General features: G+C 40.9%; 1 protein-coding gene across 2 annotated transcripts in view; it reads left to right on the forward strand.

Annotated features, from left to right (window-relative positions):
- The first annotated feature begins 9726 nt into the window (after window positions 1-9726).
- The window catches only part of LOC104601579 (Pseudouridine synthase family protein), a 41893-nt gene continuing 39162 nt past the window's right edge, over window positions 9727-12457 (forward strand). The window contains exons 1-4 of one of the 2 annotated variants that reach the window (XM_010264960.3): window positions 9727-9986; window positions 10140-10456; window positions 11273-11344; window positions 11506-11664. In XM_010264960.3, the coding sequence (XP_010263262.1) occupies window positions 10142-10456; window positions 11273-11344; window positions 11506-11664 (546 nt within the window). In that variant the 5' untranslated portion in view covers window positions 9727-9986; window positions 10140-10141. Of the gene's footprint in view, window positions 9987-10139; window positions 10457-11272; window positions 11345-11505; window positions 11665-12457 lie in introns of those variants that run through there. The other variant, XM_019198497.2, reaches the window with a different exon arrangement.

A 12457-nucleotide genomic window follows, 5' to 3' on the forward strand; every position in this document is an offset into this window, starting at 1 on the left:
ATTTAGAGCTTCTTCTAGAAGAATATCATCTGCTAGTTTGGCATCCCATACATGCTCATCACTGACAACAACTAATAGTTTGATGGCACCAAGTTTAGAGAATAGTGTGGAAGCCTAGGGATAAGGCAACAGTACACCTCGATCGGGTACCCTCAAACTAACGGGATAGCTAAGGTCACCAATAGGACAATCCTAGACGAACTAAAGGCAAGATTAGATAGAGCCAAAGGGCTTTGGGTAAATGAACTGTACAATATTCTCTAGGCATACTGAATGACACCTCAAACTATTATGGGTGAAACCTGCTTCAACCTAACATATGGGACAAATGTTGTCATCCCAACAGAGATCAACCTGCCGACTCTTTGAACCAAGGCCTACCAGGAAGCCGAGAACAGTGAAAAGTCAAGGAACAACCTTGACCTATTGGAAGGTGTCCGAGAACAAGTCCAAATCAGGGTTCTCGCATACCATAAAAGAGTTGCAAGATACTACAATGCCCGAGTCAGAAAGCGTCACTTCAAGGAAGGCGACCTTGTCCTCAAAAAAGTCATGGTCCCTAAACCCGGCGTCGAAAAGCTTTGCCCGAACTGGGAAGGACCCTACAGAATTAAGCAAGCAGTAGGACCCAACACCTTTCGACTGGAATACATGTGTGGAAGACTGGTGCCTCGCACCTACAACTCTAAGAATCTCTGAATGTACTATTGTAAATACCTTAGTGAAAAATTCTAAATGAAAAGTGCAAGTTCCTCTCACCTCAGATCTTTTTTTGTGTAAATGTCCGCGTCCCATCCGACTGCCAGGACCCCTCAACTGACTGACCGAAGCATATAACCTTTCTTAAGGTTATATGCCTGGACCAGATGGTGGCTCCCCTTGTCCGACCGACCACAGCATACGACCTTCCTTAATGTTATACACTCGGACCAGACGTTGGCCCCAAGGCATACAACACTTTATGAGTCATACGCCTAGCTGGCTTTTGACCTTTTGTGACTAATCAAGAGCTTTCGAGACCTCATCGATAATTGATAAGTTAATCCATGGCCCCAGCCTCGGCCTCAAAAACCCTTAAAGAAGCGAGTCTTTTGAAGGCCAAACAGTTGACGTTGGTTAATTACATAATAATAATATGACAAACGACACACCAAGTAAATGACACTTCTCCACTAAGGCAACCACTTGTGACCTTAGCCACAAAGCACCTGCACAATGATGCACTAAGCATGACATCGGCCTTCGCCGCAATCAACTTCCTTGTTTTTCACTAAGGCAAAGGGTTCCAAGACTAAGAAAAGAACAACTTGCGGTGTCGACATTAACCTAAAGGACTCTAATACAGAGCATCCTCACAAAAGACTAAGTAAAAAAATACTTTCAAGGTAAAGGCCTACTTTATTAAAGGATGACAAGTTTCATTTACTCAAGTGTCTTTACAAAAAAGGCCTCTTAAGGGGGACGTGTTGGCCCCTTACAAAAAAGAAGAAGAAAAAATATACAAAGGGCATGCAGGCTCAAATAAAAGAGAACGAGAAAATATGTTTATTGGTCCCCTCCAATTTGAGTGGTGGTTTGAGCAGTGGCGTTGGTAGCAGTGTCGATGAGTGGGCTCTTGTTCATCCCTAATATATCTACTATCTATTGAGATTTAGTGATGAACAAATCTAGTTGGTCAGCGTCGAAGCTCGGAAGGATCTTTGTCACTTGGGCCTTACAGTCGCCGAAGCCCTCCAAGTAAGCCTGAGAGGCAAAGGAGGTCAAGTCCATCTCATAGGTCCCCACTAGTAATATTTTATTCACTTATAATTTGTTTTTGGGGTAAATTTCTTAAACTACCCTTATAGTTTAGCTAATTGACTAAGTGTACCCCTACTATTTGAAAATTGACTGATGCTACCCCTACTATTTTTGACAATTGACTAGTTCTACCCTTACAGTTTGCATCCATTAATATTCCGTTAAATTTGTATATAGGTGATGTATATTATTTTTTAAAAACCCAATTTTACCCTTATCATTTTCTTCCTTTCGACAACAAATATGGGACCCAAATCTAAGGTCCTTAAGGCACGGTTCTGGCTTAGGATTGGCCAACCCTCACTGAACCCAATTTGCTTAGGATTGCTTAGACTTCATAGTAGAAGAGAATGGCTATGTGCCTCGTGCTCTGGTTCTTCTTTTCTTCATTTGCAATAGTATTATTGCTTAAAGAAGCACCAACCATAGTAACATCCTTGGGCGAAGCCTGGGTGCCATGCGAAGCTTGGTTTAAAGAATGTCATCGGCGACAAAAAGAGGGAGACAGAGAAGGAAGGATCTCTGGAACAAAACTTGCATTAAACCCTGCAACCCATGGCGTGGTGGCATTGATGGACTGCTGCTAGAGGTAAGCTGGGATTTCAAAAACTCCTCGATCTGTACTAGAGGCCAACGCAAGATTGGAGCTACAAAGATGGATTATTACCGGACGTAAAGTGGGATTTTAGGAAATGAGCGATATTCTGAGCAGTTTGTCAAGAGCTAAGTGTGGATTTGGTCGGAATTCCTATAAAGTTGAAGGCTATGGCAGAAGATTTGGTAGCATCATCCATGAAAGTTCTAACGAATGTCCCGATGACAACAACAACTGTTACTGGGTTTATCACTCGGATTCCATTACACCAAACAAAAATCCGTGTATTGTTCATCTTCTTCCTACTCTTTGCGTTGAACAATAGCAACAATTTTCTCCCCCTTCCAACCTCATCAAAGCTTACATGGGCTCATTTTACCCTCTTCTAGGAAAAGTAGTGATGCCTCTCTTAAAACTAGCGACTGTGCCCACCTTGAACATTGAGATCTTCCCCGCAGCCCTTAGTACTCTTGATTGCACACCCCTGCGAGGGTAATTCTTCTCCTCTCGTCCCCTGTGTTCCGACCAAGTGACCCCCATCTTTGAGGCCCGCCCCTATTCCGTCCTCTTCATCCTCCACCACCATCCATTGAAGCTTTCTTGCCGGTCTAGCGAATAGTGAATTTGACCCTTTTGACTTTTGCAATTAAGGCCTTGGGGATCTCGTGCGCTACCTCAAGGTCCTCCAATTTCAAGTTTTCTTCTACAACTCTGGTGAAACCCCCTACAACATTCCCTATCTCTTTGAAAGTTACAAGGCGCTAGGCATGTAGTGGGAGTCTGAACACTCTCATCTTCCACTACTGGAATCCTCTAATCTTACACACTTTCCTTAAGTTCGGAGACCATCAGAAGTCGGAACAAGGACAAGGTTCTTCCTCCAATCCAGACTGAATTTCTAGCATAATAGTGGTTGACCCCCTTGAGTCAACCTAATCTCTAACACCGATTTGCAGTTCCAAATCCGAGACTATGTAATTCGACATAGTGTCTCAGATTTGGAATGACCAAAGAAGCTGCAACAGCTAAGAGTTGCAGCAGCAATGGAATTGATGCAAAGAGGCAGAATTTGAGGATTTGGGCAGGGATTCTTGGGCACTACCCATTTGGACTTGGAATCGAGTAACAATAGTTGTGCAGACTCGAAGGAATCCAGATCTGAGATCTAAGAGATATTCAAATATGAAATCCGGTCATCATCCACTGTTCTGGCAGTTCTAGCGGTTCCGGTGGTTCCATCAATGAAAATGTTAGAGGTAGATATTCGAGTAATTTATAGTGGAAGGTAAAAAGTCTTTTTCACATCTCTATTAATGGACACTAATGACTAAGAAGGATTAGTCAATTGTCAAAAACAGTAGGGGTAGCATCAGTCAATTTTCAAACAGTAGGAATACATTTAGTCAATTAGCTAAACCATAAGGGTAGTTTAAAAAATTTACCCTTGTTTTTGTTAAATATGGATGGAATACCAAACTTTAGAATTCAAATCGTAAAAAATATTTTTGATATTCCGTCACACTTCAGCATTATCAAACGCCACCCAGAAAAGAGGAGAAAAGGTCGTGCTTAGATGTACCCAAAGTTACTACCTCCTTCCCCGGTGAGGTGAAGGTTTTTTCCTCTGCCCTGAGGGCATGAAGTTCCCTACTCTCTTTCCATAAGGACATCGTGTTTCTTCATGGTAGGTTCTTGCTGGTTTGCAAAGTGATGTCACATAAGAAGATAAACCATGGTGGTTTAAGAAGCATGCTCATGCAAGCCTGGGGTCGGAATGAAGGTTTTGAGGTCAATAACCTAGTGGGCGACCGTTTTCTGGTGTTCTTTGCAAAAGAAAAGGAATGCAAAGAATTTTTAGAAAAAGGCCCCTGCAAATTCATGAATAACTTGATCCTATGTAACCCCTATGAGCCAGGATTTGGAATCGAGGAAGTGGATCTAAACTACACTTACTTCTAGGTGCAAATCCATGGCCTCCCTTTGGACCAAATGACTGAAAATATGGCTCGTAGTTTGGAAGTAAGGCTTGTGAAGTCATCAAGATTCAAAACCTAAAGCCTGGACAACAGTGGAGTAACTTCCTTCAAGCAAGAGTCCGTCTAAACATATATCACCTAGTCAAATCCGATTACCCTCTCCTCATGAATAATAGAGAACCGCTCTAGGTGGAGTTCAGGTATGAGAGTATCAACTTTCTACTACAACTGTGGCATTTTGGGACATGAACAAAAGTTGTGCTCTGAACCAGAGAACAAGGCTCCGGAGGAGTTAGAGGAAGACAATGACAGTGAGGATGAAATAGGTAGCCAGAAGAAAAAGTTCCCCCTTGGCGCTTATGGTCCGTGGCAATGAGTTGAGTTTCACCTAAAGCTAGCCAACCGCGCCAGAATACAACATGACATGGAGGAGTGGAGATGCCGACAAAACTCAAGAACCAAGGAAAAGATCCGATTGGAGACGAATGGACTAGTCACCGGAGGAGGTATAGAAGACATGTTTCTGACTGAGACCAGTATAACCCAGACTTTGGACTACAAAGACCTAGGCCCAAGCATGTCTAGGACACGTGCCGACACTTCACTCACTACCACTGATTCTGGAAATATTTTCAAGATCGTTAGAAGTGAAGGTACCCCCTAGATAGGAACCTCGGGATTTGTAGAGAATTTTGTAAAGGACCTAGGAAACAAAGATAATTTGCCCCATTACATGACTAATAATCAGAATCAAATGCCCAGGGTGGAACTAATGGAAAATGTCAAAAACCTATCCTCAATGTTGCACTCAATCCTCGAAAGTTTTGGCGTGGCTCTGAATCAACTTGTAGTTTGCCGCCCAAACATTAATGTTTACGTGCAGACCTCTCCTAGCAAGATTTCAAAGTTACCAATTGGATCAACAGATTTACCTATAAAGGAGAGAAGAGGAGTTACTACAAAAAGACTCATGGGGAGTGAGGAAACGATACTTTGCAAGAAGGCCAGAACAGGGACTGAACTCCCTAGAATGACTGCTCCTGAGCTTTCAACCCATCAGCTGGCACCCACAAAACAAGACAAGTCTGAAAAAGACGATCTCAAAGGAAAAAAGAAGCTCATTGAGACAACTCGGCATCGGGTGAAGTCCAAGGGTAGACTCATGTTTAATGCCCAGAAATCGGTGACATCCACATCGGCGGCCCTAGAGGACAACCAAGGCTGTCGGGAGAAATGAATCTCCTGGCTTGGAATTGCTAGGGCTTGGGGCAAGACCTGGCAGTTCAAGCTTTGGGGGACCATTTAAGGACCCATTGCCCCGTTATCATTTTTATGATGGAAACAAAAGTTAATTCCTGCCAGATTAAAGCTGTCTTAGCTCGGTGGGGCTATACAAACTTCTTTGCGGTGGAGCCAATTGGTGATTCTGGAGGTCTACTAGTCACGTGGAAGCTAGAAGTTAGTCTAGAGGTTCTCTCGTCTTCTCCCATAATCATTAACACTCATGCAATATTCCCTCAGATCATAGCAACCTGGCAAATTTCTTTTGTTTATGGTGACCCAAATAGATCTTTCAAAAATGAAGTCTGGAACGATTTAAAGCAAATAGAGGCCTCTATAGACATGCCTTGTGTGGTGTTAGGAGATTTCAATGAAGTCACCCATATAAATGAGAAACAAGGGGGTAAAGTAAAGCAAGGAAATGCCTGGAGGAATTTTAAAGTGATGATTGAAGACTGCAACCTGATTGATCTAAGAAGTTATGGGAATCGGTATACTTGGTCGAACCACAGATCCGGAGCTAAGCTGATAAGGCAAAGGCTTAACAGAGTTCTAGTTAACTCAGAATGGAACGTGGTGTATACAAATGCAATAGTTTTTAATGAAGTTTCCATGGGCTCTGATCATAGTCCGATTATCCTCCAGTGTTTCCTTGGGTCGTAGAAAGGATTTCATCCATTATGCTTCAAACTAGCTTGGCTGACCCATGATGGGTGTGAAGGCATAGTGAAGCAAGTATGGAGCCAAGCTAATTCAGGGAATTTGGGAACTTTGTTGGGCATATGCTAGAGAGAATTGAGAAGATGGAATAAACAGGTATTTGGCAAAATACAAGATAAGATTTGGGATATTAAATTTCAGCTTCAAAGAGTTCAGTTTGCAATAGATAGTGACACTGCCTAAGAGAAAGAGCTTCTCCAACTCCTCAACCATGAGCTAGTGAGGGAAGAGATCCTGTGGAAACAGAAATCGTGGATCACCTAGCTGAAGGAGGGTGATAGTAATACAAGATTCAATAGTCAGCTCTCTTTCGAAGACAAAACAACAGGATCCTGTGCCTAAAAAACGATCAGCAAAATTAGGTAAGATCTAAACAAGGCATTGAACAGATCATCACAAATAAGTTTCAACAGATATTCTCCCCTAATACCTCTAGTACCATGAACGGAATGGTTGATAACATCAAGATGGTGCTCACTAATGACGACAACAACGCATTGTGTAGGCCAATCAGTCATGAAGAGGTGTTCTCAGTAGTATCCTCAATTGGCAGTATGAAGGCCCCTGGCCCTGATGGATACCCTACCGATTTCTTTTAGAGGTTTTGGTCCATAATAGGAGATAGTGTCACAAAAGCCATCCAAAAGTGGTTTGACAGTGCAGTAATTCCGGGAATGGTAAACTTCACAAGCATTGTACTCATTCCCAAGTCTAATCACCCAGAAACTATCTTACATTACAGACCAATTAGTTTAACAAATGTGGCATACTGAATCTTGGCTAAGTGCCTAGTGAACAGATTGCAATTGCTTTTACCTAAGATGGTGGACAGAGTCAAGGAGCATTCGTTAAGAATAGAATGATCTCTGACAATGTGGCCATTGCACATGAAACTTACAATTTTTTGAAGTCCAAAAGGAAAGGTAGGACATTCTACATGGCAATCAAAATTGACCTTAATAAAGCCTATGATAGGCTAGATTAGCATTTTGTAATTGAAGTTCTTAGAAAAATGGGTATGAACCAACACTGGCTAAATCTTATTTATACTTTCATGTCTTCGATAAACTTTACTTTCAATATCAATGGAGTTCAAAGAGGAAGGGTGAAGCCATATAGGGGAATTCGGCAAGGTGACCCTCTCTCGCCCTACCTTTTCATTCTGGTAGTACAAGCACTCTTAGAGGCTATCCAAAGAGTAGTATCAGAACAACATATTGAGCCACTTTGCATCAAAAGAGGTACCCCACCACTCTCTCATTTATTCTATGATGACGACTGCATTCTGTTTGCTAGAGCAGATCTTCAAAGTGCAGATATGATCCGATTGATCCTTCAATAATTTTGCAATGCTTTGAGACAACTAATAAATTACAATAAGTCAGAAATTTTCTTCAGCCGGAACACTCCAAGGAAGTTTTGCAGGATGATCTGCAAGATGCTAAGAATGAAAGAACATAATCTGAATTCCAAATGTTTGGGGCTGCCTACTCTCATTGGTCATAACAAAAAGAAAGTTTTTAGAGAGATGGATTGTAAATCTTCTCAGCGGATAAGTGGGTGGAAACAAAAGCTTCTTACCCAAGCCAGTAGGGAAATTCTTATCAAAACTATTGCCATGGCTTCGCCTTCTATTACATAAGCCACTTTAGAATACCAACGATTGTCTATGATGACATTAACTGAAAATTCTCAAGTTTCTTCAGGGGTCAAAAAACAAATGAGATTACACTGGCTAAATTGGAAGCTCTGCCTAATCAAATCTTAAGGAGGTATGGGCTTTCGAAACATAAAGCTTTTCAATTGGGCCCTCCTTAGGAAAATGGCATGGAGACTACTAAATAGTCAGGATTCCTTGTGGGGAAAACTTCTTATATCTCTGTATTCAGCTAGATCACCACTACTAACTTGAAATTGCCCACCTTGTTCCTCTTGGCTTTGGCAAAGTATCAGTTATGTATAGAACTTAAAAACGGTCTCTATTGGCGAATCGGTTCTGAGGCCAACATACTTATTTGAGAAGATCATTGGCTGCCTTCCTCTGAGGATTTTAAATTCCATTCCTCCAAACCCCAGAGATGTGAGGTCTCGAAAGTAAAGGATTTGATTTTATGCAACCCACACCGTTGGAATCAGACAATGTTGACCAGTTGTTCTCAGCATCAGAGGTTGCATGTATCTTGGCTATACCACTGAGTATGGAAGAGGAGGAAGATAAACTCATTTGGGCTTACTCAAAGGATGGTCAATACTTGATGAAATTTGGTTACCAAATTGCCTGTATGTTAAATGAAGAAACAAGAAGGGCAGCCAATAATCGTATCACAACACAAGCACCTCCATCTCTATGGAAGAAAGTTTGGAAGCTGAAAGTTCCTCCTAAAATTAAAAATTTCATTTGATGGGTATGCTAGCAAGCCATTGGTGTTGGTAAGGAGTTGAAGCAGAGGCGAATTAAAATTGATGGGATATGCCCAAGGTGTGGGCAAGAGGAGGATGTAAAACACCTCCTTATCAGTTGTTCATTTGCAAAAGCAGTCTAGTTCCAATCCCCATTAGGCTTCATTTCTAAGAGTGTGGAATCCAGGAGCATAGGTATTTGGATCATGTCTTGGTTTCAAAAGACCAACTACCTTGATGAAGGCCTAAATACTTGGCATCTCTGAAAGCGATCCTATGCTGGCAGATTTGGAAGGCTAGGAATGATCTCATGTTTTAGGGAGAAAGCTAGGACCCGCTATCAGTAGTAAGGAAGAGCACTAGTATGTGGAAGGAACTCTTACAACTTACAGAACATTTGGAACCAAAAATCAAATCAAATAATATATGGCACCCCCTCCAAACCAATGGATGAAGGTGAATTGTGATGCTAGCTTTGACGCATCCTCTGGGTGGGCAGGAATCGCCTGTGTCATAAGAAATCAGGAAGGGAAAGTCATTGGTGCTCGAGGAGATCGAGTTTGCTGCCAATCAATTGTTGATGCTGAAGGAAGAGCCATTTGGTTGGGCTGCTAGGAAGCTCTAAAAAAAGGGATAGATAGAATTCTGGTGGAATCCGATTCTTTGAAAGCTATTTTAGCTGTCAACTCTAATAAACAATTTGACTTTAACCCCTCAAAAAATGTATGGTCAGATATTTGTAATGCGTTTTATCCAATTTAAAGTCCTCCACGGTGGTAGGAAGACAAATAGGGTAGCTCACCATATAGCTCGTGCAGCCATTTCCCCCGGTTTTAATCTTTTGATAGCAAACCACTACTCTACTTGGTTTGGTCCATCTGAGTTCCTCTGTTTTGAACATGTGTACCCCCTTAATGTTATTTTAATAAAAAGTTTTTGATCTCGTGGAGAACTGGAGACCTCTCCTCTGTCCTGTCACAGAAAAATTCATTTGTTTGTTTAGAAAGCTCTGTTGTCGCACCTCACCTCAATCCTTCCCAAGTCCCAAGTTCAGAACTCATCCAAAGCGGAGTCCTTGGAGTGTCTCGTCCAGACCTACTATCAAGGCCCCTGTTCACCGTGGACCCTTTTGATATCTGATAATAACAAGGAAAGAACGAGCTCCCATCTCTGCTCTTACTTCAGCAAATCCCACAGAGAGAATTTCAACGTTGGTAAGTTCAAAGCTCTTTGCTTCTTCTGGGTTGTTTAGTTTTTTTTGGTGGCCATTGTTTTACTGGTTGTGAATTCAATTGATTCCACAAATTGCATTAATAAGAATATTTGCCCCCATTATACTCTCTCTATATGTGCGTTTACATGTGCAGATATGCGCAAGTATCATGTCTTTCGGGTTATTCTGCTTACGGTCAGACACTATTCTAGGGTATCGCCGCCCTCTCCTGCCCGTGCTACTTCAGTGATACGAGTGTCCAATAACATTGCACGTTTGGGATGCCCGAAGGAGGACCCAAAGCCCCGTCAACTCCTTTCCTTGCCTCCGTTCCCCGGTCATCCCTTGCCTGGGAAGAGCTCCGTCAGTGTTGCTGGGCAATCTGCTCATGTCACCGCCATTAGTTGGGTCAAATACTACTTTGATGATATCCCTGGCCCTGTAATACAGTCACATTTTAACAAAGGTCTGGTGAGTATTTGCATTTTTGGATGTTTTGTGTATCAAGATTTCTTCCTAACATTACTTGGATATCATTCTGGATTAAATAGGATGTATTAGATCAGCAGAAATAAAGATTAATATCTAAGTTTATATGAGAATAGAAAAGAATGGTGTAAACTCTATCTTACTTGGTTACTTGAGGCATTTTATTGTCTTTTTTTTGAGTTCATTACATATCTGGTGCTTGCTTTCTTGGTTCTTGAAGAAGTTATAATTTGGCATGCTTTTTATTTAATCATAAATATACTTCATAGATAAACGCATAACCATGCCAATACAGATAGCCATCAAGCAATAGACACATAAGAAAACATCCTAATGTGTTTGCACACAGAACAAATGTATTTTTACATTGTGGGGGAGACAGGGAATTAAATGGTAGAAGAAAGCGGGAGAGATGAAACTCTTAGCACTATGCTTTGGACTTCATTTTTTATCTGATTTATGGTGATTTTTACTGAGCCCTCTTTGAAGTGCCAAGTGTCATCATTACAAACCATTCTCCATGTTTTTAAGTTAATAACACCATTTTTATTTTGGATGCTGCTCTTTCTGAAACTCAATCATCTTTGGTCAATATTTTTTATTTGATTACTTAGTTGTTTCTTAACTCGTATTTAGTATTATCCATAAAAAATGTTTCTTATTTAATATCCTGTATATTTCCTCATGATTTACTTTTAAAAGCCTTAATTTTTAGGAGTTTTGCCTCAAGCAAAAGTGTATATCCTACTAGGGGAACATTTGAAAGATTTTTTTTTTTCAACTATGTTCATCTTTTAGGTTAAGATGGCATGCCCAAATCCAGGTGATTTATTGATGGAAGAGCAAGGCCAAATGCAATCCTTGAAAAAGGTACTCATACTTGTGTTTGGTATTTTGGAGCCTTAGTTTTAAGGCTCATTGAACAAATCAGTCAATAAATATATTTGGTTTTCCTTATTCTCTTTGTCCATTCATATTGTGTTCAATTGTACTTTGGGTGATTTGTCTACAGTATTCCAGGCTTTTTGCAGATTAGTCCTAATGAGGTCATGGAAGTTGGTTCAAGAATATATGTACCTGTTTCGGTTATTGAGACTAAAATTTCCAAGAGATTTGACACTATACCAAGTGGAACTCTTTATCCAAATGCTGATGAAATAGAGTACTTGCAAAGGCTTGTGATGTACAAGGCATGTTTTTCTTTGTATCCCCATTTTAGACCATTTTTTTATTGTCTTTGTGTTAATAAAGTTATTTGTGGGTGTGTTCTAGATGTTCGACTTGTGTTTTTTTTATTGGAAACTTAAAGAGATTTATTAGAACTTAAAAAGAGAACAGTACAACTAGAAGTTGTTAGAGATAACACCCAATACAGCAGAGAGCCCCACTACCCAACTAATATTGAGCCCAAAACAAATAATGTCTTTTTGCTCCTTGTTTAGCTAAGCCATCCACCAAACCATTAGCAAACCTCCTAACCCATCTTCACTGGATTTGCATATGTCTTGACAGCATCTTGAACCGCCTGAGATCATTTCTCAATTGCCATAATACCCATTCTCTTTCTTTCAGCCAGCCAATGACTATTTTAGAATCTCCTTCTACTATTAATCTTGTAATCCCCATTTCTTTGGCTTTTTGCACGCCAACAATAGCTGCCAAGAGCTCAGCTCTCACTAATTCCCCCTGCCCAATAGGCACCGAAAACAAACCACAAATGATCCCACTTACATCCCTAATTACTCCAATTCCGGAGGGACCTGGATTACCAAAGCTACTTCCATTGAAGTTAAGTTTCATCCAACCTTCCCTTGAGGGAGACCAAACCTCCCAGACCTTTTGATTCCTAGAGGAAGAAAAGGCAATTGACCTCCAGTTTCGGAGAAAGTCCTCTGTTGAAAAATCAGAGAATAGTTTCAAAGTCCTCACCCAATGAGCAACTCTAACAATAATAGTCTCCAAGATAACTTCCTTGTTTCTTTC

The sequence above is a fragment of the Nelumbo nucifera genome, chromosome 8 (genome assembly GCF_055504915.1).
Source record: "Nelumbo nucifera cultivar China Antique chromosome 8, China Antique-T2T, whole genome shotgun sequence".
In the NCBI taxonomy this organism is placed as follows: Eukaryota; Viridiplantae; Streptophyta; class Magnoliopsida; order Proteales; family Nelumbonaceae; genus Nelumbo; species Nelumbo nucifera.